Source organism: Cyclopterus lumpus, chromosome 10, assembly GCF_009769545.1.
Source record: "Cyclopterus lumpus isolate fCycLum1 chromosome 10, fCycLum1.pri, whole genome shotgun sequence".
In the NCBI taxonomy this organism is placed as follows: domain Eukaryota; kingdom Metazoa; phylum Chordata; class Actinopteri; order Perciformes; family Cyclopteridae; genus Cyclopterus; species Cyclopterus lumpus.
Window position 1 is genome coordinate 10,320,984 of NC_046975.1, and position 27,254 is coordinate 10,348,237.

At 41.2% G+C, this 27,254-nt stretch overlaps 1 protein-coding gene across 5 annotated transcripts; it reads right to left on the reverse strand.

Moving 5' to 3' along the window:
• Positions 1-943: 943 nt before the first annotated feature.
• On the reverse strand, positions 944-16,059 carry ogt.1 (O-linked N-acetylglucosamine (GlcNAc) transferase, tandem duplicate 1). Of its 5 annotated transcripts, none has more exons than XM_034542784.1 (22): positions 15,649-16,059; positions 13,584-13,764; positions 12,600-12,843; positions 11,560-11,628; positions 8,164-8,280; positions 7,466-7,545; positions 7,013-7,208; positions 6,742-6,882; positions 6,516-6,616; positions 6,070-6,223; positions 5,626-5,727; positions 5,324-5,521; positions 4,840-4,998; positions 4,595-4,684; positions 4,321-4,446; positions 4,038-4,208; positions 3,794-3,910; positions 3,391-3,561; positions 2,877-3,029; positions 2,547-2,799; positions 2,224-2,347; positions 944-2,139 (listed from the first exon to the last, which is right to left on the reverse strand). In XM_034542784.1, the coding sequence occupies exons 1-22, from the start codon at positions 15,683-15,685 to the stop codon at positions 1,959-1,961; spliced, it is 3,165 nt and encodes a 1,054-aa protein (XP_034398675.1). In that variant the 5' UTR covers positions 15,686-16,059; the 3' UTR covers positions 944-1,958. The 5 variants fall into 5 exon arrangements, with proteins under 5 accessions (XP_034398675.1, XP_034398678.1, XP_034398677.1 ...); XM_034542787.1 differs by having other exon boundaries at positions 5,342-5,521; positions 13,584-13,734; positions 15,649-16,057; XM_034542786.1 differs by having other exon boundaries at positions 13,584-13,734; positions 15,649-16,057.
• Positions 16,060-27,254: the final 11,195 nt, after the last annotated feature.

Consider the following 27,254-nt stretch of genomic DNA (forward strand, 5'->3'; position numbering starts at 1 on the left):
ATAAATTAGCAAAGTCGGGAAATAAAGCCAGTGACGGCTCTCTGCCGTGAGAAAAAACAAGTGTATAAATAAATAAGTGTTCACCTATCAGTCTTCCTTTATTAAATGATACAAGGGTTGTGGATACCACTGAGTGTCACAATCAGTCAGATTGCTGTAAATATATAAATACTACGGTGAGACTCTTGCTGGTTAGGACTGGGTAAATGGAAGAACTGGGAGTGAACGGGTGTTCTTCCTCTCCGTGATTCACCGCAAGGACCCAATAATCGACTCATTTCTATGCATAAACATTCATAAAGTGCTTTGCATTGACCGTTGATGTGGGCGTATAGAGCCTGAACACATTAACATTCTTAATACGCACAGTAACATTTTTGATCTGTGATGTATAAAAGGAACTATGCACTGGCAGGCATATGGAAGGTTTTAAAAATCTGATTTTTTTCGGGCCTACGTGCATTTCCTCCATTATACTTACGCAAACATTTAGTGTGGATCTGAGCAGTTTTATAAACGAGAGCCCTGGACCCCAGCAAACACTAAAGTGCCACAAAATTCCAACTTGTTTATGACTGAATGTTGATCGTAGAACTTTACTCATAACTATTGCATTCTGAATTAAAGGATATGAATACATGCTCATTTGGTGGTCTTTTTTTCCTTCCTCACCATGTTTAAGTGCAAGACAAACAGACACAGCAGTTGAAGTATCTTGGTCACCATGGCAAGCAACCCAAGTTTAGATTAAACATCTTTCATATCACTGCAATGCCACAAACAGGTATAAATCTACTTAAATAACTATAAATGTGTCATTTACTTTACAGTCATCGCCACAAACAGCAAAGCATCCTGTTCTGTTAGCCGTCTAAACAACAAAAAGGCTTTTGGCTTTTACTTGTTCCTATACAACTGAATCAAGCAAGTGCAAAAGACAGTATCAGAGTTCTGCCATCTCTTTATTCTTTTTAATTATATTTAGAACCTCGTGGCATCATTGACAGCATACAGTTAACAGACCATACAAAAACAAAAAAACGCTTAGAAAATACTTACCTAGGCCGTTCCTGGTTTGTGTGATTAAAAAACAAGATCAATTTGTGAACAGCTTTGACATCTAAACTGAACTGTAGGCCCTTTCCAATGAATTTAAGCTCTTTTGAGCAGCGTTGTCAAATCATTTTTACAAGCATGGTGTGACATCAAACAGGACAACAGCCATTGAGCATATTCCTCAACTGACACAATGAGTCAAATCTGGCATTTGGTGAAGGGAAGCAGTCTTCATTTAGAGCACATTCCTCAACTTGAACATCTACTCATTGTAATAATTAAACAGTTTAAGACTAACTAAAGAGCAATCTCTGTTGCAATCCAAGTTTTACAATTGCATGTTAAAGCTGATGAAACTTAAAAGTTACAATTTCAATGGTGCAACATTGTCCTTTTAAAACACAACACTCTTAATCCATTTATAAATAGATCAACAAGAAATGACGGCTGGGCATTCTCTCCACAAGCTGCAGATAATCCTGTACACACAGACAGGTGAGAAAAAGAAAAAAAAAAGTCCACTGATCCAAGTACAGAAGGGTTAGCAGGGCATTCACAATCCTCTCATGCACACCAGATATACTGTGTTTTAGGACAAGAGTCTCAGACGCGATTCCCGAAAGTCTCAGGCTCCATCTGGCTCAGGAAATGCAGATGTGTGATGACATAACGGATGTGATGGGGGGGAAAAATGTGTACATCTGTAGGCTCTTTTACAAATAAAGAGTCCCATGTATATTAGAGGAGAGCAATGGAGACAATCATTGAGGGGGAGGGCTGGAGTGGACACAGACCAGTCCAAGCAAGTGTCAATAATGTTTTGTTTTTTTAAAGACGAAGACGGTGAGGAGGGCTGGATATGACTTGGGTATAAAGAGACAACAATTCAGTGTGCTTTCAGTTCAGGCATTCTCACTGGCCTCTACTGAATGGACATTGACCAGGGCTTCAGGCTTTTTGCCATTGCTATGGTGCTCCCACATCTGCAGATAGAGCCTCTCCAGGTCAATTGTGTACTGCTTGGTATTGAAAAGAGGGCTGCAGATTCGCTGCTTCCAAACGCGTGCTCGGACCATCTTCAGGCTGACGGAGACAAATGAAATAGTCAGACTTCAGAGTTTAATAAACCTTTTTTTTCTCGATCAGAGTCGATCACATTCTACTTACAATTCCATGTCCGAGCCCAGTTTGACTGCTATGTCCTCATAATCCTGACGACTCTGTGCTATTAGCTCAGGGCAGCCCAGACAGTTGAGTTGTGAGGCAGCCACACGGGAGGCAAGGGTCTCACCTTGAAAAAGAGGTTTTACAATTAAAAAGGCAGCCTTCACTTGAAATGTGTTCTGCATACTTGGTATTTTGTCACAGGAAATTCACCATTTTCAAATTTGTGAAATGGCTGTATTTGCAGAGTATTGTCGTAAGATTGACTAAAACATTTGTATCAAATAAGTAACAGTTGTCAGTCTGTCCCTTGATAGTTTCCTAACCTGGCATGGTGACCATGGGTGTTCCAGCCCAGAGAACATCCATGCCTGTGGTGTGACCGTTGCACAGAGGAGTGTCGAGGCACACATCAGCAAGCTGGCCCCTTCTCACATGCTCCTCCTTGGGGGCCACAGGAGAGAAGACGATGCGAGAGCCGGGCAGACCCATATTCTGAGCGTACTGCTGGATGTTGGGCTCGCCGACAGCCGGGAATCGAAGAAGCCATAGCACGCTGTTGTGCACACGCTTCAGGATCTGAAGGGAGAGGGGAGTTTTAAAGCAGCACACAGAGGAACACCCAAAGCAGTTATAACAAAGTTCATCCAACTTACGTTGGCCCACATCTGAAGAGTCGGGGGGTCAATCTTGTAGAGCTGGTTAAAGTTGCAGTAGACAATAGAGTCTTCTGGGAGACCATATTGGGAGCGGGTTGTCACAACGATTGTGCGTGGCACCTCCTCCCCAGTGGCAGCTTTGTTGTTGATCTAAAATGGGGGACAAACCATCATTGCTTAGGGGCGGATTCATCTTAAAGCTTTCATCCTGAAAAGTTACCAAGTGGGAAAGATCTTAACCGTTTGAGCCCCTTAATGGCATTGAGGCTACTGGTGATAATATGGTGGTTGGAAGGCCAAGACCGCATCACTTTTTTTAACAGCTAATCCATTTCCCTCACCAACAGCTCTGTGCTCACACTTTATTTTCATGAAGTCATTAGTACCTGAACGACAACAGTCTCAGAGACTAAAAACGTATCTACTGAAACCAGGAAAAGCAGCACGCTAAAGTAAATGGCCTAATCAAGTATTGGATTTACATGGACTAGTCTGTGCAAGTTAAACACACCTGTGTGGTTGCCAGGCCATTGCTGACCGTGAAGCCATTGATTGTGACCTGGATTTGGCCTTGGTTGATCATGTTGATGATTGCTTCAGCTGCTGTGTTCATGGGGATGACGGGCATGGACAGAGCTCCGTTTGTGTCCCCAGTAGTTTCTTGGTTGTTGTCACACTTCATCTGGTCACAGAGAACAGTTTCAACTTAAATGCAAAATCATTCAACAATATAATGAGTCACCTATTGCAAAGATTTTCACCCAGAAAACTTTAACTGAATCAGCTGATATTGGCAAAGATGTTCTCAGTCACATAACCCCATGGATCGAAATTACAACGTGTTGTTTTGTTTTCCTCTAAAATTGTGATTCACTAGTTTGTCATTTACTCGTCAGGAAATTTTCTGAACTCACCTTTATCACTTTCACATCTGGCAGACTGTCCAAGTAAGCCTTGAGATCAATACCATTTAGAACAATGCGGTTGTCAAAGATATGTCCATTAGATTTGAAGTCAATCACAGCCTTTTTCTGTGGGGCCAAAAAGAAAAAAGAATTATTTGATTATACTAGTATTTCCTGTTTTGCTTTTGTTTGGTATATAAACAAGACTCTTAGCTGACAGATGCAAATGGCTGAATTGTGACAATGGACAAACCTTGAGGTGGGGGAACATGTTAGCGTGGTCTCCGATGAAGAAAGTATGGGGCATGTAGGCCAGTTTCTCAGAATACTGGTCAGCTACTTCCAATGGTGACGTTTCCTTGTCAGAGATGATGTAGTCCATGAAGGGAGCCCCACTAGTTCCAGGGTAACCCAGCCACATAGTCTGTTGAAATCACATGAATATGACTGTGAAGATGCAGTTATTTATTTGCACAGGTGACGTTTATCGCAAAGCTACAACTCTGTGTCCATCAGAAATCATATGTCTTGCTCACCTGAACGGGGGCAGGGCGGAGGGCAAACAGCTCATTTCGGGCTCCCTTGGTGTATCCGTTCATGTTGACCAGAACGTGAATTCCATCCTGGTGAATACGATCAGCTGCCTTGCCATTGCAAGGAATCTGCAGGAGAGCGGTACCAGTTTCAGTCAAAATGGTTCCTTGTTGACGTCGCATACAGCGACACTTGTATTCAAATGAAGTCAGTTAAAAATCCCCATCCTTATGGTGAATAGACACACAAGACGCATCTCTAGGGCTTAACAGTTACCTGTGAGAGATCTGTGAAATGATGAGCTTCTGCTACCACTTTCACACGGAAGTTGGTACTATCATCAGGACTGAGCGCATAGCAGAACACCTTGAAGAGGAAAGAAGTATTGACTCGTACACTCATATTGACTTTCATTAACTATTTTAGTAAATTACTGGCAAGACTATACATTGTAAAACATTATATTTAACTTCAGTCAAGTTTTCAATTTCTAGAATCTAAATTACAATAATATCACATACCTCAAATTTCTCAGGATTGTGCATTCCAGGAATGGACTGCATGAGGTGGGAAGTAGGGTGGTTGCCGAAGTCAGAGCTAACGTAGCCAACACGCAGACGACCACCGCTAGCCTTCAGATCCTTTGGATGCTCAAAAGCGGGTTTGTGCAGTGCATTGATCTGTGGAATTAGCAATAGTATAAGAATTCAACTACAGCAGGACAGGCAATTACAGTTTCACTGAGTTACATACCATAGCAATGTTGGACTAATCCATCAATAATCACCATCTACTCTAAACTAATCTAACTTTGTGTCCAACTTTAAACCATTGCACTATCCCTGCAAGCAACCCATTCGCCACCAACTTTCACCTCCTTTTCTACAAAACTTAAATACATCCAGTATCTTGCCCATCCCTTACCTTCCCCATATCCCTGCAGAAAGCCATTGCCATCATCAGCCACCTTAAATCCCCCCCAAAAATGAATTAAAGTTTACTTGCTTTGATCAGTGCGTGTACCTTGTCCTGGCAAAGGTTTCCGTGGCGTTCAGCAATGGCCTTGCGGAAGCCATGAGAGAGTGGATACAGCATGCTGTGGTGTGGGTGCACTGAGGGCAAGCGGTTCTTGTCCAGCTGGTCAGCCACAATGCTCACAAGCTTCTTCATCCGCTCATCATAATCTGTCCAGTCACACACAATCTGGGAGATTGAAAGAAATAAGAGATGTTAGAAAGTTTACTTTAATTCAACAGGAGCAAAAAATAACTATTGTATGTACTGTAAATTCATTGTCATATATAGACCTGCAGACAATGTGCCAAGTTGCAGTAAGCATCAGGGAAGTCCGGCTTGAGTTTCAAGGCTGTTCGGTAAGATGCAATGGCCTCTGGGATGTTTCCAGAATCCTAATAGTCAAGAGAAACATTAGACTACAAAATCAAGATACATTACATCACACATAAACAGATGGTGATATATGCATTAGTGCAGTAACATTGGCATTATCCTTTCCCTAGCAAGAAGTTTATCAGTTGCCTCAACCAGAAATGAAAGTGATATGAATCCATTAGCCAGTCTTATTGACTAATTCCAACTGTACACATATAATTTACATGTAGAGAAAAGTATTGCAATTTCATTGCCGTTTGAGCCGCTGGCTGAACCTGGAGGTAGGTATAGCCCTATGGTGAACTGACACAAATCTGAACACAGTCATCATAACGGAAAACACTAAGAATCATTCCTACCTTGTGGATCGAGGCCAAATTACTGTGAGCATCAGCAAAGGCAGGGTTGATCTGGATGGCACGGGTGTAGCATTGCAGCGCTCCCTGTACATCTTGCATTTCCTTTAGTGTATTGCCCATGTTTGAGTAGGCATCAGCGAATGTAGGGCTGATTCTAAAACCAAACAGGAAATCTGGTTTAGAACACCATCAGTCAACTATATAATGTCTTGTACAAATTGCACTTAGTTTATGACTATCTACTTCTGAAAAGACTGCACATGGGAAAAATTACCCCCAGGTTAAACTGGGGAACATGGAAATTGTACATGTTCACCAATATCTGAGTGACTTGGCCTCACACCAATATAATCAGGTGCACTGAAGGATTTGCGTCAACTATTGTAGAATAATATCACATTAGTCCAAACTAAGTCAGCAGGTATTTATGGGATATATTTACAGACCTGATGGCCTCCTTGTAGTGCATGAGGGCCTCCTGGAGTTTCCCCTGCTGCTGCAGGACACTGGCAAGGTTAGAGTGAGCTGCAGCAAACTCTGGGAACACCTGTTAAAAACAAAAAGGGTTACCAGGAAGAACTGTACAGAAATACCTTGCTCACGTTTAGAGCAAACATTGTTTCGTGAACAGACCTATTCCGAGCAGAACATATTAGCCGACTCCTAACTCACCTCCAGTGCTTTCCTATAGAGCTGAACTGCCTCTTCAATGTTGCCCTGCTCACGCTTGATATTGGCCAAGTTGTTAAGAGAGTCTGCGTGGGTTGGACACAAACGCAAGGCTGTGTTGTAGCACTCTTCTGCTTCAGACACCTAGGAGAGTAATTGACATTTAAAAAATTAAATTAATTAAATGCTTCCTGAATTATAGAGACCTCACAACTATTCAAAATGTTGGTATTTCAGATCGTCTTGAGAGCGGACACACAAAGTACTGCCTTACATTGCCTTTCTCCTTCAGGGCATTTGCCAAATTACAATAAGCATCAGGGAAGTGGGGCTGCAATTCAATAGCGCGGCGGTAGGTGTCAATAGCCAGATCAATGAGGCCTTGCTCGTAGTAGACGCAAGCCAGGTTTCCATGGACAACCGCATGGTTGGGGCTCAGACTCAGGGCTCTCAGGTATCCAGCCACAGCTCTGGAAACATAAAGATACGGTTTGGATAAATTGTCTTTTTAAATAACTTCTCACAAGCCATTCACAGTCCAACTGCAAAAATGCAGACAATTTTATATAATTTCAACTATTAGAGCATATACAAATTTAGTTCAGAAAACACAGCAGTTGAGTTACAGCCATGAAGGCAGTTCTGTAGGTGCAATAAATCTGCCCTGCCTACACAATGGTATGTGAACAATGGTATGCTTTTAAAAAATGTCATGATTTAGACTCACCTGTCAAAGATACGGGCCTCTTTCAAAACATTTCCTAAATTGATGTATGCGTCAAGGAAATTTGGGTCCAGAGTCACTGCCTACAAATTGAAAACAAGCTTAAAAACATGGAACAAGAAAAGAGACAGGATGCAAAAATCAAGGTTCTCACTTTTCTAAAGATCATTTTCCAGGACATTTTACTGATAATCTAGCTGGTATGACAGACGGGGATTTCGACAATATTTTGTACGTTCCTCTCTGTGAAAGTCTGACTTAAAAAGACATGTAGTCTATCACAATAACTTATGAAATTGTCTTACATGCTTAGAAATTATGACAGATATATCCTAGACTAATATAATGATAAAAAAGGAGAGTTTCACCTTTCTAAATTGTAACGTCATCCAACCTGATGTGCCACCATCTGACATGACGTGGTTGTCTGTTTCCACATCATACCGGAGAGCAGACTATTAAAAATACCATCGTCCATAAACTATAAATGTAATGATATGATCCTGGATATAATGTAGCTCTTCCAATTGGCAATGTTATACAGATCGCTGATCAGTAGACTAGAGAATGTTGAAACAATTCTTCAGAGCACAAGATTCTCTGGTACATTTGATGTTTTCTCTCATTTTCCATGTGTTTTCTATGACTACTCAACTGTTTTCCAGGGGCAACTGAGAACCCTGAAAATGTGTGCAACTGACCTTTTCAAAATGATGTATGGCCAGCCATATCTCTCCTTGAGCATTGAATACACAGCCCAGGTTGCTCCAAGCCACTGCAAAGTTGGGCTGAGTCTCAATGGCTTTCAGGTAGCAAGCCTTCAAAGGGTTTACAATGAAAAACCATAGGAAAGGAGAAGAGGTAGAATGGGAGAGGTATAGTGTGTAGAGGGGAGGACAAGGGGTGGTAAAATAAAAACAAATAGAAGATTGAGAATAAAAGTAAGAAAAAACAAAAAGGGCAGAGAAAGTAAAATTAGTGACTATTCTCCATCATGGCAAAAAGTGAGTCTACAGCATGGGCTCGCGTGCGCACAAATCTGCCTTGCTAAGCTGCATAGCTTTTTCCTACGCTGCGCGGATCCAACCAAAACCCACACGTATGCCCTCATCCATCAGTTATGACCACATTCTTACCAAATGAAGTGGTCCCCACATCAGGTACAGTATGCTGTCCTTAATAAAAATCAACGCTGTTTAGTTAAACCCCCAAAGTACACCACACTATATTAAGATCTAAAGAAATCCCAAATTTCATGTGGGTATGATATCTCACAACCTGGGATGTTGGACAGTTCGTGCAAGTGATGGTCCCTGTAATGCATGCGCAACAAACGCGAGCGCGTGGTGTCTATTGCCACCAGCACAATGCCCCATATCATGCCATTTGCGTGACCTTGCGCATGGCAAAGGTAATATCGCTGCTGCGCTCGCTATATGACCAGGTAAGACAGCTGCAGACCAACAACCCCAGAACACCTGAAACACCAGACTAGCATACACTCAGCACCCATAATATCTCAGAATTTAGGGGGATTGAGGGTTCAACCAGTGGCTACACTGGGATGTTAACAAATGGGGCATTTGGAAATAAACAGCCAATAAGAAATACAATGTTATTGAATTGGTAAAATGGTTTACTGTCCATAGTTAAATAAATGTTTTTCAACAGCCAATTAGGTTTGAGATTGAGGGGCATTTGGGAGCGAGGCTGGCTGTGTGTGGGGAGAGGTCCGCAACCAACAGGCCAAAGGGAGTGAGGGTGTCTGGGTCGCACGCGCTTTCCGCCTTTTTGGTAGCTTGGAGGATATCGCTGCGCGGCCCCTGCGCTACTGCAGACTCACAGCGCACTATCTGCATCATCATCAGAATGCTGCAACTCCAAATAAAGAAGGAAAAACAAAACAAAATAGGAAAAATAAACAACACATAAGAGTTAGAGGGTTCTTACTTGTTTTTCACGATTATTGCTTCCAAATCCTAGTTTCTTTTTACTTAATACAGAATTGGGTTATTAGTATAGCATATTTTAAGAAATGCTTACTTTAATTTGTTTTGCTACTTTTTTTTTTCTCTTTTGCTCTTCAAAGGAAGCCACAAGACAGAGGAGCATGAAGTGAGGTGGTTTTTCTTTTGTTGTCAGTTACAAACCCGTTACCATATTTTTGGACTTTGTCAGAGTTGTGGTCGCAGCTGGCTGGAAGAAGAGGAGGACTGAGGGTGCCCTAGTGTTCCTTTCCGCCAGGCACCTACGCAGGAATAGTGTCACCCACCTGAAACCTTCTAAATAACAATATCAGTTGTGGAAAAACCAAAAGAGACAAAATCAGAAAACAAGATCGTTAGTAAAAGTCTTCAAACAATACATTCGCTTTTAAATATGGAAATAAAACAGGTTCCTCCAAAAACACAACAAGCATAAAACGGACTATACTTAGGTTTTCATTCATGCAATGACTGTTTCATTTCAAAGAAAACAAAAGAAATGCTTTTGGGTAAGTGGGAGGGAAGAAAGGCTTTTATATGTTCTTTTATCAGTTAAATATAGGTTGAATTCAAGTTTCATATCAAACTACAGGAGGGCAGTTACTGGCTTGATCTTGGCCAAATGAACTGATCCCATTTCTTTGGGAATAGTATTACATATTTGAAGGAAAAGGGAACAAGTATTAATCATTTAACGCATTTTCACGAAATCCTTAAAAATCTTTGATTTCGTTATCCTGGCTTTCTTTCTTGAATCCTGGCCAATGGGTGGGGAGAAAAGTCTGTGGTTTAATTATTGGCATCTAGAAGCCTCCAAAGCTCTGAAATAAAGAAGTTATCCCTGTTGCTGCGTGTGCCTGTCTTTCTAACCCAGCATCTGACGCAGGTGGTGGAGTGCAGATTGCGAGCTGTCTGCCTGACGACACGTGGAACCATTTTAAGGCACTTGAGAATGAGCACTCATTCATAACCCCAGTTTAACACACTATTCAACAGCAGTGGATATCAGTTAGATAGACAGCTGAGTAAAATGTTTCTTTATCAAGCCTAGTCAAAAGAAGAACTAATGAATGTGTGCATGAAAAGCACTGTCACAGCACTGACAGTGTAAAGCTGAAGGGTCAGGAAGGCAGCTCTCAGCGCGCACACTCCACCAATCCTTAGCGAGCGCGCGGGGGGGTGGAGCGACAGAGCAGGGGAGCTTGTGATTCCCTGATGCTCCTCCCCACTCCTTTACCCCCCTCCAGCAAGAAACAAGATGGCCTGTAACCACCAAAACATCTCCACATCTTTAACTCAACCCAGGAAGCCCCTTTATATAGACCGAAGTCTTAAAATGACAAAGGGAAGTGTAACCCACACTGGCAGCAACTCTGACAGCAAACTGAGACCAAAAGCATGTCACTGGGCACTTGATAAACCATAATGGAGTGTAGTGGTTAGGTTAGAAACCATCTTACTTTTTGCACTGCAAAGATAAACTAGCTTCTCATCAGTTCATATATTCTTCAAAGACCGAGCCAGCATTTTCCCTCCAAAATCTATATGAAAATGCACATGCCGAGGTTCAAAATTGAAAATATAGATCAAATGTTTCAATTTAAAAACTCCAGCCTTTCTTCCTGAAAGGAGAGGGGCTGACCATTGGTAAAAGGTCGGGGCAAAGGACATTGGGACTAAAAGAGATACAGGTCAGAGACAAATGTGATACATATACACTACACTGAAAAACAAAAATGTATCTTGTAGTTTTAAAAGGAGACACCAGAAAGTGTGTACCAGGATTATATATATATTTTTAAATGTTAAATGGCAACATTGGTTTTCCTCATATGGTTGTCCAGTTATTGGAGCCCAAAACCTTCAAAGGTAGGTTAGGGGAGAGAAGCTCACTGCAACTCTGAGAAATGAGATGTGCTGTCCTTCACTGGGCTGCGGGGGTTGAAGGGAAAGGACTTGATTTGGCTTTCAAATTTAAAAGCAGAGGCAGGAACAATATCTATGGCCTTTTTTGTGGTGGAGGGCACTAAAAACAAAAATATAAAAAAACAAAGAAAAAAATCTACAGCAGAATACAAACATGTATACAAAGGCCAATGCGCTGTAACATACCTTGGCCTCTTCCAAACGCCCAAGGGCTTTAAGCAAGTTGCCCAAGTCACTCCGCACACAATAAAGATCCTGTGAGAAAAAAATAAAAAATAACATTTTAATTTTACTACAATAAACTGCAGCTCAAGTGTTTTCAGTCCATACGTTTGCACAATTAGCAAATAGCTTGCTGTAAATTTAAAGAGTAACTCAACACCACATTTTTGCTGTCAGTCAGTAGTTTCACTTTTTACCTTCCTGCAGTAAAATACAGATGTACTCCAGGACTACGGCTGCCGCAATTAGTCGGTTAAGTTAACGTCAAAAATTAGTTGACATTAGTAATTTAAATCGATGATGTTTTTATAGCCGTTGTCCTTGGAAATGCTAAATAGTCAAAAAGCCATAGAATTTCCATTGAAGTGGTTGAAGCGAAAACACAAGCTTCTCATGCACACAGAGCCTCCCCCAGCTCGGCTCTGCCCAGACAACATCTGCAAAGAGAACAGACTTTTACAGAGTGCCTCCGTGTGCTGTGGCAGGAGACCCATGTTGGCCCGGTACTCACGCTGCACTTACATAGAAGTGGTATGTTATGAAGATGTATGTTGCCTTGTCTATTGATTTGATTATAAACAGCAGTAAGTGTACTGGCAGAACATGGGGAGCATATTTTGAAACTCCATAACAATATTTATCTAAGATGTCAGCGGTAGCATATTTGCCAACTACACAATGACAAGTTTGTCAACATAAAAAGAAATGGTTAAAATCATTTGAGATTAATAGAGTAATCTGTAAAATAGTCGATGAATCAGTAGATAGACAATTAGCTGTTAGTGGCAGCTCTATCTAGGACCTTGTGACATCACTGTTGTGTGTGTGTGTGTGTGTGGTTTCAGGTGCAAAAGAACCCATTTCTAACCAAACAATGCCTCACAGTGACAGGTGTGGTCAAAAGTGAAACAGGCTTGAGACAACCAGAGAGGGCAGATAAACACTGCTTTGCAGCCTGTGTTAAGTTACTCTTAATGGATTTCAACAAATGGCACAGCACTTACAGGGTTGTACTGTAAGGCAGACACATAAGCCTGCACTGCTCCCTCCATGTCTCCTGCGGCCACCAGAGCAGCTGCCAAGTTGATGTATCCATCAATAAAATCTGGTTTCAGTCTCAGAGCATGGCGATAATGCTCTATGGCCTCCTGCAGTTGTCCACGCTCCTTGTACACATTCCCCAGGTTGGAGTAGGCCTCTGCCAACATTGGGTTCTGTTTGATGGCCAACGTGCTGAAGTGAGCAGACCTGTAGGACCAGAATGGGTACAGAATGGTCACAATCCTGAAGAGAGTGGCTGGCAGTGTTTTCTGGATGCCTTGTGTAACGGCAGGTGGATAAATATTTAAACAGTACTTCAAGATGAAGAGCCTTAAAATGCTGAAAATATTGATACACAACATAGAATACAACATACAGTTCACGAACTTCCATTCTGAAAGAATCCATTATTTGAGTGCCCATAATACAAAGTTTAGTACCGCAGGCAGTATACTCCTAATTAAACAGTGTATAAAAGACAACTAACCAAACGGTCATTAATTGGTAAATTATCAAAGCACATCCATTAATTATTTTCATTTGTCTGCATATTTTCTGCCTGATCCCTCTTAGTCCTTTGACAATAATACAACGACACTCTAAATTTGAAGGGTAATAATAATAATAATAATAATAATAAGTAATTATTTTTAAAGTATACTGCTGGCATTGGGCACACAGGACAAATAGAAAAGAGTAAACAAAATGTAATGTTTAAACCTGTAACTTGCAAGACCCGAAACCATGGCACCTGTAAATCAAGGGTATTGCCACCACCGAAAGTGTGTTAGAATCACAAGGGAACAGTGAGACCAAATCAAGCAACGGGATTTTAAGAGGACCTCTCAGTTGCTGTAATTGACTCCCCAGACCAGCTGTGTGCACTTAAAGTCCCATTATTTCCTGCCACTGCCCAATGTGCGTCAAGTCCGCTCCCCACACCTCACCTGTCAAGTCTTCGGCACTGGAAGTGGATGGAGGACAGGAGCAGCAGCACGCCTGTGTTATCAGGCTCCTGTCTCCAAAGCTGCATGCAGTGGCGCTCAGCTGCCTCAAAGTCCCCTGACTGATACTCCCGGTGCGCCAGCTCAGCTAACCCTTGGAAGGAAAGCATATTTTTTGTCGGTTCTGGAGCACCAACACATCCCAAGGAGGGGGAAAACAACATGTTAGATGTAATGAAGAAATTAAAGCAGACAAATGAAAACAAAAGTAAATAAAAGAGGTGACGCTAATACTGTCAATGACAAATAACGGCTATCAATTTGAACTCAACAGGAATCAAAGCAATTGGGGAAAATTAAGTGAGCACTGAGATCAAATGTTGCTACAAGACAAATCGTAGAGAATTTACCATTGCAATTTAAATTGTTGGGCCGTAGATTGGATTAAATATCTGTTCAACAAATCTAATTGCAGTGTTACTGTTTTTTGTTGTTGAAGTATGACAAAATACATGGTTATAAGACTGTTGGTAACAACTTTATTGAATTAATCTCTTTTGAAGACAAGAAACTGTATAAACACTATATTGCATTTAGTTTATAAATGTTCAGCGGTATAAAAGAACACTCAGCTGAAAGACCTCAACTAGGGCTGATTAAATCATTTTTCTGAACTGGCTGTTCAAATATGTTGTACTGATGAACAAAAAAAGATTAATGAGATACCATTTCAAAGAGTCAGTCAATGCATGAGAGAGAAAAAACCAACAGGGAGGGTACTGGCAAAAATTCTGGCGACACTTTGGCATTCACATTTAAAAGATAAATCAAAAGCTTGACAGTACAGCCGTTAGTTGCTTTTCAATAACATATAGTCTTAATATAGCAAATATTGATTTACTTTTCATCTTGTATGAGTTTACGATTATCAATCTTTCTGGTATTCATTACTTAGGGTGGAGTATTATATGTCTTTTTCACATAATATATATTTTTAAAAGACTGTGCTCAAAAAGATGGAACAGTCAATGTCAGATGAACCTACAGTGTCACTTTAAATCAAATTATTCAGGGTGTGGCATGAACAACATGCCACAGACACCCAGATGGGTGGAGGAGTTTTGATGTTTATTCCAACTGGTGTATGTTGGAATATGTTATACGTGTGTATATGTTATATTCCAACTGGTGTACAGTGAATGCACACATCTGCACACTAAGATCATGGCAGATCAGGCGCATACATCCATGACCCTTACGTAATAATGCTTGAATGTAGGATGGATAGTTTCGATTACATAAAGCACCCTTTCATAATGCAACATTAACTGTTAAGCTAAATAACGTGAAATACTAGCTACATTTAGTAGCACGACCAGTGAGCTCGTTTAGGATAAATACGAAATTGGCTTCAACATAAAACTCCAGTCATGAACCATGTGACTCTACGACAAGCAGTGACGTCTAGGCGGTCATTTTTAGCAGAATGACTCCGCAGAGCCCGCGCGCGCTGGTTGTTGTGACGGATCCCGTTCTCTCGTGCCTTCAAACAGTTATCAGAACCAATAACCGTTCTCAACAGAAAGACATGTTTTCTTGAACAAATACATTCGTTCGGACTAGCAGACACGTTAGCTAACTTAGCTTCAATGCAAACTGCTTGAGACAAAACCACAGACTGTATACGAGGGAAACCCCTTTATGGTTGCACACTTGTCCGTAATTTAGGTAACTTAGTCAAATAGACACTCATAAACAATTTCAAGATATTTATTTCAGCCTGCTAAGCATTAGCAAAGCCAATTTACGTTAACGTACCCAGGACTATGACTGGAGAGGCATGAACTGGGCCTACGTTGCCAAGACAATTAGTTAGTTATGTCCCGAAATGTGTCGATACATACTGCATTGGTGAACGCATACCCGTTGGTACATTTACGATATTAATCTGAATAATCGTGAGCTACTTTCGAGTAGCTCCAACCCGCTAACGGCCCGTTTTAACACGAGATAACGTCCTCTTCACAGCTTAATTTCGCTAACGTTTAGCTAAATAATATCAACCAACCTGTGCTGTCAGCCACGTTTCCCACGGAGGTCGCCATCTCCTCAGTCTTCGAGTATTTCACGGTGGTCGTCAATGTGTCTTCGGGCAGATTACCGTTTAAGAGAAAGGTGTGCGACGAGCAATCGTCTTTGTCGGCTGCGACCAGCAAACACGTTGCCAGGCGAGCTAAGTAACGTTAGCTGGCGTTCCGTTACACTTCTCTTCTCTTTTCCGTACAGTGCTCGGTGAGGCTCTTGCCGTGGTCTGTGAATAGTTCAGCTGGGATATACTGGATCATCTAACCTCGCTACAATCCCTAACAGCTAGGTAACCCGCTACGGGAAATGTGCTGTTGCTTTATGGTTCAAGGTGATTTCTCCTCACAACAAAGCTGCTGTGGAACATAAAATGGCGGAACGGGTAGAACTCGTTTTTTGAGAGAAACTAGTTCCGCACATCGTCATCACGAAGAGACAAGCATGAAGGATTGTAATAAATGTTGTATTAGCTAAACAATAACTCATAGGATGTGGAATTGAAGTATTGTTTGCTAATCGTGCGTTGTACGTTTAATGGCGGAACATAAAACGGTTAAAAAATGATGTTGCGCGGAAGAACACATTGGTGCAGTGAGCCACACTGCAAGTCGTACCCATATCAGAGTGTTCTTGACAAAATAATCATGACATGGTTTGCTTATCGATTACAACATGGCATGATATCTAAATATGTCTGACATGCCCAAAGTCTGCAGTCAATATAAGTTTTGAGACCGAATAATACGATATACTGATTGTTGGAAAATGTACCTTTACACACTTTTAAGTATACAGCTGTACACATTAAAGTACCAGCTCTGTTGTTGTAGTTCAATAACAAATTCTGCTCTGAGTATTAGAAACAGTACAAGTAATGCAATACAGTACCACATATACATATTGTAACATATTGTAGTGTATACTGTTGTACAACCATGTATTTCTTTACCAAACAGAACAGGTAGAAATTAATTAATTAGAAAATAACTGCATATTTTGCATTGGTAACCATGTGAGGTAATGACATTATTTGATTTTGTTGGGCCATTTTATGTAGCACATGTGCCATTCCAATATCCAGGGGATACTTTCAATTAAATTATGTCTAAGATGTATTTATATAAAAGAAGAACACTAGGCCCAGTTATGCAGAACCCTATTTGAGTGGAACAATGTTGTTGATCTGCTATTTAAGTTATTATAAGGGGGCGTTTCCAAATGTGTATCCAATATAGGCAGCCAGTGAAAGTAGGCCTACTATATGTGGGCCTCTTTACAGATGGTATGCAAGATACAGAATCACCAACAGAGGGCAGCCTATGTAAACCTACATGAAATAAAGTGTTCTGGAGTCATGCAAAGTGGATTTGAACATCATTTTGCATTAAATTTAGTTGTTTTTTTTGCAGGTCCTACATGCATGATATTTAATTGTCTGTCGTTGACAATAAATTACCCTGGGTTGGGTTATAATATGGCGTTTGTATTCAACTATTAAATAGTTGTTGCACATTTCATACCACTGAAGGAGACCTTTCTTTAGTTTGTTAATAACATATGCATTTTGGCCAATGTCACAGTTTTATTACAGACCTCAGTCAATATTAATTTGAAACCTAAATTAAAGGCAACACAGGCCCTCATCGTATTCTTCCACATGCACATTATAGTCTCATTGAATTCATGGTCAACACGTCAGTTTTAAGGATGTGGCCCCTGAAGTGATAGTCATTAACATGCCATTCTGCCCTGAAGATGTTGAAAAGGGGGCTACTGCTTGCTGCACCCCCGTTTTTCCCATAGTCCCTCTATGGGAAAGTCGTTGACATCATTGCCCATGTTGGCTTTGCTCTGTGTGCTCAAAGCATGCCTACGGTGCAGGGTTTGTGTACTCTTCCTTGCGGTCCTCTCTCACTCTTCACACTGCTTAGCAGTCACTTGTGCACAGAATGATGTCATGGGCACTGTGTGTCAATTGCATCTGACATGCTTTATCTTTGTGCAAGCTACAGTCACTAGGAAGGCGGTCAGGGTGAACGCATCTTCCTCTGCCTAAAGGGTCGGTGACAGCTCTCCACAACAGACCCCTGCTTTCACACAAGCTATTTTAGGAAACATGTGAGAGCAAGCGGTTCATTCACTCACGGGTCAATTTAGCCGCTATTAAAATCTCATATTGGGAGTTTGTTGTGCCGTTTAATTGCCAGGCCAGAAAACTCTGCTCCCAAAAGAGTGGCCTAAATTATTTCAGACCATTTAGTTGAGGAAAAGATCCAATGCAAGCTGATGACCCACATTGTTTGTGGTGTTTTGGTATGCTTTCAAAGATACTTGAATAGTGTTGCTTTGGGATACAGAGAGAGTTATTTGTTCATTAGTTAGATATTAGTTGCTCTGTTTGGTGACTCATAACAGAAAGCTGTCTTACATTGCATGAGCTAAGAGAAAACTTATTAACTGTAATGGGGGAATTTTCCCTTGCTGGCACACATCTGGAACAATCATTATGGATCTCAGTGTCTCAGTCAGTATCCATCCACGGTTTCAGGCATACTGATCAATGAGTCCTCCTGATTTTGTGCTGTGTAATTAATGTGTTCCAGAGGTACTATAATACAGAAATGATGCTCCAGCCCTACAGGGATGCTACAAAATACTGGATATACAGTAAATAGACAGAAACCATCAACTAGAAATTCATGAAGAAGTTGAATTTCACTTTATGATGCTTACTTGGCAAGACCTAAGTGACAATGATAACTGACCCAATTGTACCGAGTGCATCTGGGAAGGTCCAGTAGATGGACTATGTGTTTTTCTAATTGTACAGCTGTCTTCACACAGAACTCAGTGAACAAACAAAACATAAATGGCTGTACTTACAAGATTATTAATAAATGGTAAACAAGAAGAAGGATTATATTAAATCAATGGCAGAAAAGTAGACAACCATGACGTCTGCATGAGTGCAACACTTTTTTGCTTTACAGCCAGCAGCAATGCACATATTTGTCACTCGAAGCTTCCCCTCTTTAAGACAGACAGAACAAAGTTATTTCCGCAGGAGCATCTTTGCTGTTGTGGTGACACACTTACACAGTGAGACAAAGTTGAGTCACTTTTAAATGTGTGAAGCTTTAAAAATATCTTGATTGAGGGTATTGGTGTCCCTGTTTTTTTTTAAAGTGTGCTGAGAATGATTGCAATTTGTGGAAAACAGGCCAGCAGATATTGGACTTCTAGCTGCCATCCAGGTTAATCATCAGGTACTAGCAGTTTGATTAATGCTCCTTGCTTTTATTAAGACATTTGTCAGGTGCAGACTGATTTTTTATAGCCACACATTTTGTGGTTGGAAATTGTGTCTCAACAACACAAATATTTAGAAAAACACACAGCTGTAAAAGTTTCTGTTTGAAGTTACGTTTATTCTCTCTGAGGTTATTGATTATGTGCAGGTGGAAAAATACAGATGGGCTCTATTTTAAGTTAGTTTCACTCTGCCAGTTGCATTAGTTTGAAGCTATTGAGCGCAGATGGGGGGAAAACCCAAATTGGAAGATCATCATCATTTGTCATCGTTCAAGTCACATACCAAGGTTTAAACCTGTCTGTTCCTGTGTTTATCAGTGTCAGAGAGCGGGAACCAACCAGACCAGCGCTGGTGTGTGCAGTGAAGGTCCCAGAGCCTGCCTGGAGAACCTTTAAATCTCTGATGCATTCATCATGTTGTCCATTTGTCTCCCTGACCTCTCTCATTTCACCCTGCCCGCTCCTCTTTTTATGTGTCCCTCGAGACTGGCAGTGTGTAGGACCTGGTGACACCTCTCACGACAGCAGCTGTCAGTCTCTGCTATCAATTACACCGACTGACTGACAGCCCTGATCCTGGCTTTTATTCATCCTCTGGAAATCTCTCCCAGTTACGACAGCAACCACCTCTGGCGTAATCACCACGCTACTGCAGACCCCCATTTCTCTCCGAGACATCCTCCTACTGCCCGAGGAGAGCAGTGCATTACTTTTCTTCTGGTAATGTTTTAAGGAAGTCACTGGATAAGTTGAGCACCGCAGTGCGTTTTAATGGTGAATATGAGACGTCTCCGAGGGTTTAGACTAAATCTCTGTAAAAAGTCTCCTTGAATGGAAAACTGCACTGATCCCAGCTTTGCCATATCTAATTTAGATCCACCTGAGGGGGCATCCAGTGGCGTGCAATCCCAGAGACGGGATGTCTGGGGTGGGGAAGGATTAGAGGAGACTCCCCCTGGCTGCCTGTGTGGATGTGTCTTCTGATATTGTATTCTACCCTGAACCAGTGTGCAGCTTTAGATCAGACAGTTTGAGACTAGCAGAATCACTCTCATTTTTAAATTGTTTGTCTTTCATGTCTTTTTCTGTTGTATCTTTTTCATCCTGCAGCTATTTTCTTTAGACTTGCTTCAATGTATTTAATGAGTGTGATGTTTTCTTTCACCTGCTTGTTAAAACTCTTTGTCGACATGAGAAAACGTATCTCCATGATTTAGCTTCAGTTGGTTTTATAGTGTTGTCAAATTGTTCGTTTAGATATTCAGCAGTTTTATTGCTGGTTCTATTCCAAAATGAAGTTGATTTTGCACCAACAGGCGTCTCCACTCTGCAACACTGGAAACGTGCTCACCAGCCTACTCCTCTGTGACGTCTCTCCTCTTTCCCACTGTAAACAGAGCACTTGTTGTGGCCTGTCCCTTTGTTGGTTTAAGATCAAACGGAGGTGGAAACTTACATGAAAAACCCAAATAAGCTGTCAGAGGTTAACCTGTAATTATCAATTGTACATGCACTATAAACACTGTAATCTCAGGTTGATTTCTCTGTGGGCCTGAAGTACTCACACACTGATTCCACCAACTATATGATGGTCCTCTCTCTTTAGATTAATGGAGCTCGTCATTCACCTTGCAGTTTCTGCCTCTTTCCGTTTCACTCTGCATCATTCAAATGGCTCACCAGTGACAGTTACAGCATAATTGACCTGTGGCCAGCCTTGAGCAAATAGGACTTGTTTTGTGCCCCATTCTTACGCAGAAGTCATCCACTTTGTCAAACCTTTTATCCAGAAAAATGGATCATCCATCCCTAACCCCACTACCCTGTTGTAGCCCCTTTCCTCCCACTGGTTGCGTAATCGTCCATACCTTGCAAGTCAGCCATTGTGGGGGGAAAATTTTGTCCGGAAAGAAGGTCTCTGCCGGAGAGTAGAAATCAGCCTCCGACCAGCATCAGGACACAATACACCACTGTTCACCCTAAAGCCAAAGGTCTCGGCTTACTGCCTTCGTATAAACTGCTCAAGAGGAAGCTCCTGTGTTTCAATTTTACTTATTGCACCTGTTTGCTTTATAAGTTGACAGTTCATACTTCGTGACCAACTTACTATGGTCCTCCACTGTGTGTGAGAACTTTTCCCCCTCTACCTTATTGATGCAGTTCCAAGTTATGTAACTGCACACTATGCCACAATAAAGGATTAGACCAACTTTGAGGAGATAAGCTTCATAATAATAATAATCAGTAGCGATGGTGTTCTGAACTCCAGTGTGTTTATGTTTGATCTATAATCTCATTCACCATCATCAGTTGCAGAGCCTAGTCATAATTCACATGTTAAGCAGTTTAGTCTGGAGTCTTCTTCTCATATGTCTCAGTTTATTTGCCCATCTCCCTCGAGGTGACTCACTATCTCTAATCATACAGTAACTGTACAATTATTTTTTCATGCAATTGTTTGAACAGTGTATCTCAAATTTGAGTGTGTCTTTTCCCACCCTGTTCTTTTCCTCTCTATATATCCTGTTTATAGGACACACACAGTTGTAGAAATATTGCGGAAACCGGGACTCATTTCAAGATATAAAACACACTTTGAGTGTGTGTATGAAGCAAGATTTTGACAAGATTTTGTAAATCTTGTCACTCTGATCTAACTTTGCTCGAGGTTGCGTCTTTCCATTTGCCAGTTTGGATCCTAAAAAGATTTTTTCTTTAAGAATATGCATGTTTGTTGCTTTATGCACGTGCAATAGTGTACATGTGTAATTATATCTGGCCAATTTGTATGTTTATTCTGTGTTTCTGTATCTGTGTGTGCACAGCATAGGTCGGAAACGGGTTGGACCACAGCGGTTGTGGAAGGAACAGGGAAAGAGTCGGGAGGAAAAGGCGTAACTGCTGCCTGTCGACCACCAATTTCACAGAGTGCAATAAAACAACCTCCAGACCATTTCACACACACGCACACACACACCCACACGCACACACACACACACACACACACACACACACACACACACACACACACACACACACACACACACACACACATACAGTCAGGGTATTTTTGGCATGACTACAGTGCTGGCTGTGGTTTTACTGTAGATGTGAATACTTAAGTTAAGCGGATAGCTGGAGTAAAACTATGAATCTTTGTGGGACCGGTGTTACTATTATTTAAGTACTTTAAGACTTTTTCTAACGTCACCTCAAATTTGCACTGATCACACCCTATTCTCACCTCAAATTGAGCTATGAGGTACATGCAGTGATTATATCATTATCTATTCTACTAAAAGTCACACACCCTAAATTAAATTGGACATTATGGAACAAACCAAAAGAACATTTACTATTCACCCACAAAAACAAAATAAATAACAACATGTAGACCATATTTAACTTTTTCGGAAAAGTGTGTGAACTATTCTTGTACCAGTCCTCATGGTGTGAAGAGTCATTTTATAAGTAAAGGAAACAGCGTGGAATGAGATGCAGACACAGCTGTGGTGGCAAAGCTGCAAGGTTCAAAATGCCACCAAGAGAGCAAAGGATAGTGCAATGTACTGTCTAATATTACTGTACAGGCAAGGCAAGCTTTTCCTTTTTGTAATGTCCACAAAGAAATAAAGTTATTTTCTGTAATGTCACAATATAAGTTAAGAATTGCTCTATTTATCTGAAAGCTGTTCAGAATTAGATGATTACAACTTCTCTTTTTCCTGTGTTATCTCTTGCAAAACAATGACAGGAATCGTGTGAACTTTTGTCTCGCTGAGCGTATGAATAAAAAGTGAAAGAATTCAAACTGTGTGCAAGATCAGGTACTCTTTTGCATATAAAGATTTACTATGATTTACAATTACACCTTGAGGTGGACAGCCAGTCCACGCCTTTAAGAGTGGACTGGCTTACCCACTTTCTTTGTGTAAACAGTGTCACAGCTTGTTGTCAATCAGTTGTATTTGTCTTTTATTGATCATCTAAATGTCCACTCCACGGTGACTATATAGTGTAACATTTGAAATCTGATGGAAGTGTTGAGAAGTGTACTTCTATCTAACGTTACAGGTGTTGGACTAAAATCTTCCTACAGCAGCTCTGTACTCTTGACTGATCTTTAACCCTCTCCACAGCTCTGGGTCCCTCCCATGCCCCGGGAGAGGGGACCAACTAGGGGGAAATATGGGGGTGAAAGGTCAGGGGTTGCTGATGCAGAAACAAGGGTCAGTGAGGGAGTGGATGAGGTGGTGACCTTTGACATCACAACTGAAAGAGTAACGGTCTCCAAATCTGGAGCCACCAATCATGTTAAAATGACTCACTATGTTTGCATTTCTAGTTTATTACATACCAATATATAAGTAGTTTAAAAGCACTCAATGAACTTTTGGAGGGGCCTAGTTCATCATGTGTGATAATCTATCCTCTGCACAGTAGCATAAAGGCCATCAAGCTAAAATGTAGCGGATTTTTGAGTGGCAGATATGTTTTAGCAGTTACAGCAAATATATCATTAATGATGTCTCTATGTGTACACCACGTAGGTCACATATTTTGACCCTGGAACTGACACAACTATGGAACATTATTATTGTTATGAATTAAACCTGTCCCATTTATGAGCTGTCTTTCACATATCTAATCGCTATGGTTGCAGTCAAAACTAAGGCATGCCTGATCAGATGTGCAGATATTGGAAAAATAATAAAGCAATAATTAAAAATAATAGGGAGGCTGCTCATGTTGTTTTCTTGTGTCAAGACATTACGTTATCACTGTGACATGGACCCTTATGGGAGCTAATGTAAGGCTGTGTTGAATTAAAACCAAGACAAATAATGTATGCGATCAAGAAGATATGATAAAGACTGTGTGTACCTGACATGCACTGTGAATTTAGCAGAACAGCAGCAGGCTGGCTGACTAAAGGTTGCAAGGTAGCTATTAGCTCACTATAGCTACTTGCTAATACAAGTCCAGTTCCTACCCTGAGGCAGCTATTTTCCCAATTATTTAATTTTGTTACACAATTAACAGTAATTTGATGAAGTACACATGTGTAATGGCAATGTGAGGACAATAAAGTGGTTTTGGGCAGGAGGAAAATTGTAATGGTAACTAATAGTTTGGCTAATTAAGCTGTCTAGCAATGTTAGCTAGTCAGCATAGCCATGAAATCTTCACTCGCCTGTTACTGAGGGATTGTCAATTTACCCAGTTGAAACAAAATGTGAGATAAAGGCAGCCATTCAGAAGCAGATTGTCGTGGGCCTGGCCCGACATTACTGTTGGACCAGCAGGCTGTTGGGTGAGGCTTTGAAGGCCCAGAGGTGGGAGAGAGCTGAAGTGCATACAGTATGAAATGAATATTGGCACAGAGCACTGACTCAACTACAAGTGAGCATGTGTGTTCCAGATAAGGGCCATTCTTTTTCGGCTGAAAGTAAGAGAAAATTCACAACAATGTGAAGGATCTGAAGGATGTTGGCTCTTCCAGCAACTCTAAATGAGAACATAATATATCAACAGCAGTGTGAAAAGGACAGATAACAAATGTTGACCCACATGTTCAGTCACTTTGAAGTATGGCAATTTTCAGGCTGAAACTAATTGAGAAACAGCATCATGTTTGCTCCAGTACAGTTGACTGACTTTCTTTCTTTAACTAATTCCTACAGAGAGAGACAGGCTCATAAGGCATATGGATGTAGAGAATAGATATTAGGATACAGATTGAAGATGACAGAGCAGGATGTCAGGATGATATAGGCCTATGGCCATAATATAGACTGGCAATGATTGTTTTAATATACTTTACTATTATCTATCCTAAATAATACATAATAATATATAGTATGTTCTATCTCGAATATGTGCATTGCTTGCATGTTTGACTATAATCTGGCATTGCTTTATTATTTGTAAAGCAATGTTTTTATATATGCTGGCAGTTAGTGTTGTTGTTATTATTATTGTTAAAAGGAGGAACAAAAACATTATGTAGTGACATAACAAGTAATTCAGACATCTCGGCGGCTTATATGCAGTGGGTGCACGCCTGTTTTTTGGCATGGCATTGGTTTGGAGCAAATCCCCTTTGTGTGGGACACAATGCTGAAACCAACTAGCTCATAATTAACATTGCTTGGCAAAGACCTGCCCAGTGCACCTGGGGAAATGGGAGTGGAAGAGGGACAAATGGATGAATGGTTATACAGGAGTCATATACATGAAATGTGCCTGATTGTTACCACCTCACAATATGTTTGTGGTCTTGTACTGAGGATAAAAAAATACTGGACAGCTTGTCCAGTCGGAAATGGTCACGGTTTGGTTATTTAATCTGCTAGACCATATACCACTACTCTGCATCGTAGACTTTATCATTGCTGTCAGCTGTAATAAGTACCCTTATAGCTTATCTGCTATTTTTATGGGAGCACTATGTTATTATGCCTGTGGAGCACTCTAGCTGCACAATTTGTGGCCCTCCCCTATTTTTGCACTGGTGGGAAATAGGCTAAGAATTAACGTTGAGGTGACAACATGTCATTACAATTCCTCGTATATGCCTCTCCACTATAGATTTTACTTTGATCAGTAAAAAACAAACATGGCCTAAAATACTAGGTCATCTGTGGTCATCGAGTTGGAATACAAAGGATCCATTTCAACATGTTAAACCAGCTTTGGAGTTAAGGCCTCACCAAACAGCACTTCAAAGGGATTTCCATGTCAGTTAGGGTTCAAAGGGCCGGTGAAAGACCCACTCTGTGCCCAGATCGGTGCCCCTGGATCCTGCAGCTCTGATGTGCCACATAGTGGCACCCTTCTCTACTTTGATGCCCACATTGTCATTGAGTCCTATGGAAGTAATCATGCATGCTCTGTTTATGCTCGATCACAGCACCGGCGAGAGCTGGACATTGCGACTGCAGTGTTTCATACGCGGCTCCTCTGCGGGTCACTGGAATTGACTGAGATCAGTCTGAGATACACAGAATTCACTGTGGGGTCTCCTGTGCAACAAGAATCAAAACAATGATGACGCCAAGGCGAAGCTGAGACTGATGTCTTACATGGACAGAGCTGCTGTGTGGGTGTGAAGTGACAGCAGTTTTGACAAATTCTGTCAATCGACAAGCATTACTGTGCATGAAAATACAAAAAAACAAGCTTCAGTCAAATGTAGTCAGTATATGAATAAACATCTTTGATTCATGACGAAAACCAAGACAATAAACAAATGAGCGAATTGAATATTCTGTATCTTGGAATTAGACCAGTGGAGGACACAGATTTGAGCCTACGCCTTTTGTTTTTATAGACATTGCCTCTCTCTTTTTTTAACACCCCTTCCTCCCTCCTTCTCTTCTTCCTCCTCCTCTTCCTCCTCCTCCACACCTCTTGCTCAGGTCACAGTTGGAAGACCATTGAGAATGCACCTTTAGTACATCCCCAGCATGCCGAATGAAGGGGGCGTTAAACAAGAACTCTGCCATTACCATTCACATAAGTGTGTGTTTGTGTATTTGTGTGTGTACCAGGGGGTGATTGTTGTGTCTGTCGTGGTTGTGTGTACTCTGTCGATCACTTGGGTCAGTCAAGATGCGTTATTTCCATGCCCCATTTAAGTTATGGTATAATTAAGTGGTTCCTCTCTGTTGAATTTCATTGGTCGCAATACACAAACGCAGCAGCTCTTTACGCTCTCTGGGAACAACAGGCAGGTGTGATCAGTAACAACAGGATGACAGGGTTCAACACCTCAGCTCCCCACTGACTTCCTCTCACACCCCAGATCCACATTCAACCACACCCAGAGCAACAAGCCACACAACTCCCAGTGTGTCTGCCAATGTACAGTATAAGTGCACACCAATGTGTGAGTGTGTATGCTCTGTGTTTGAGTGGATGTGGGCTTGCACTCTGGTTTTAATCCATGAATACCTTCACTGAGTTAATCCATTTAACTGTAGGAGTGTTCATCTATTCAGACAATTGTAGTTAAACCCAAACAGTTGCTGATAACCCCTGAGCCTGACCTGTGACCTCTGACCTTAACCTCTGGACTCTTCAAACAAGACATTGGCCTCTAGGGATACACCACACATATCTTTAACGGGTCTCTTTCTCTCTCTCTCGCTCTCTCTCTCTCTGGTTTGCCTTCTACTTCTTTGGATCACACTCTATCTGCTTCTCCAGTATCCCTCTGGTTTTCGTTTTAAGGCCGGCCCAAGATAATCCTTTGAGCCTGTTTCCTTTCGAGCC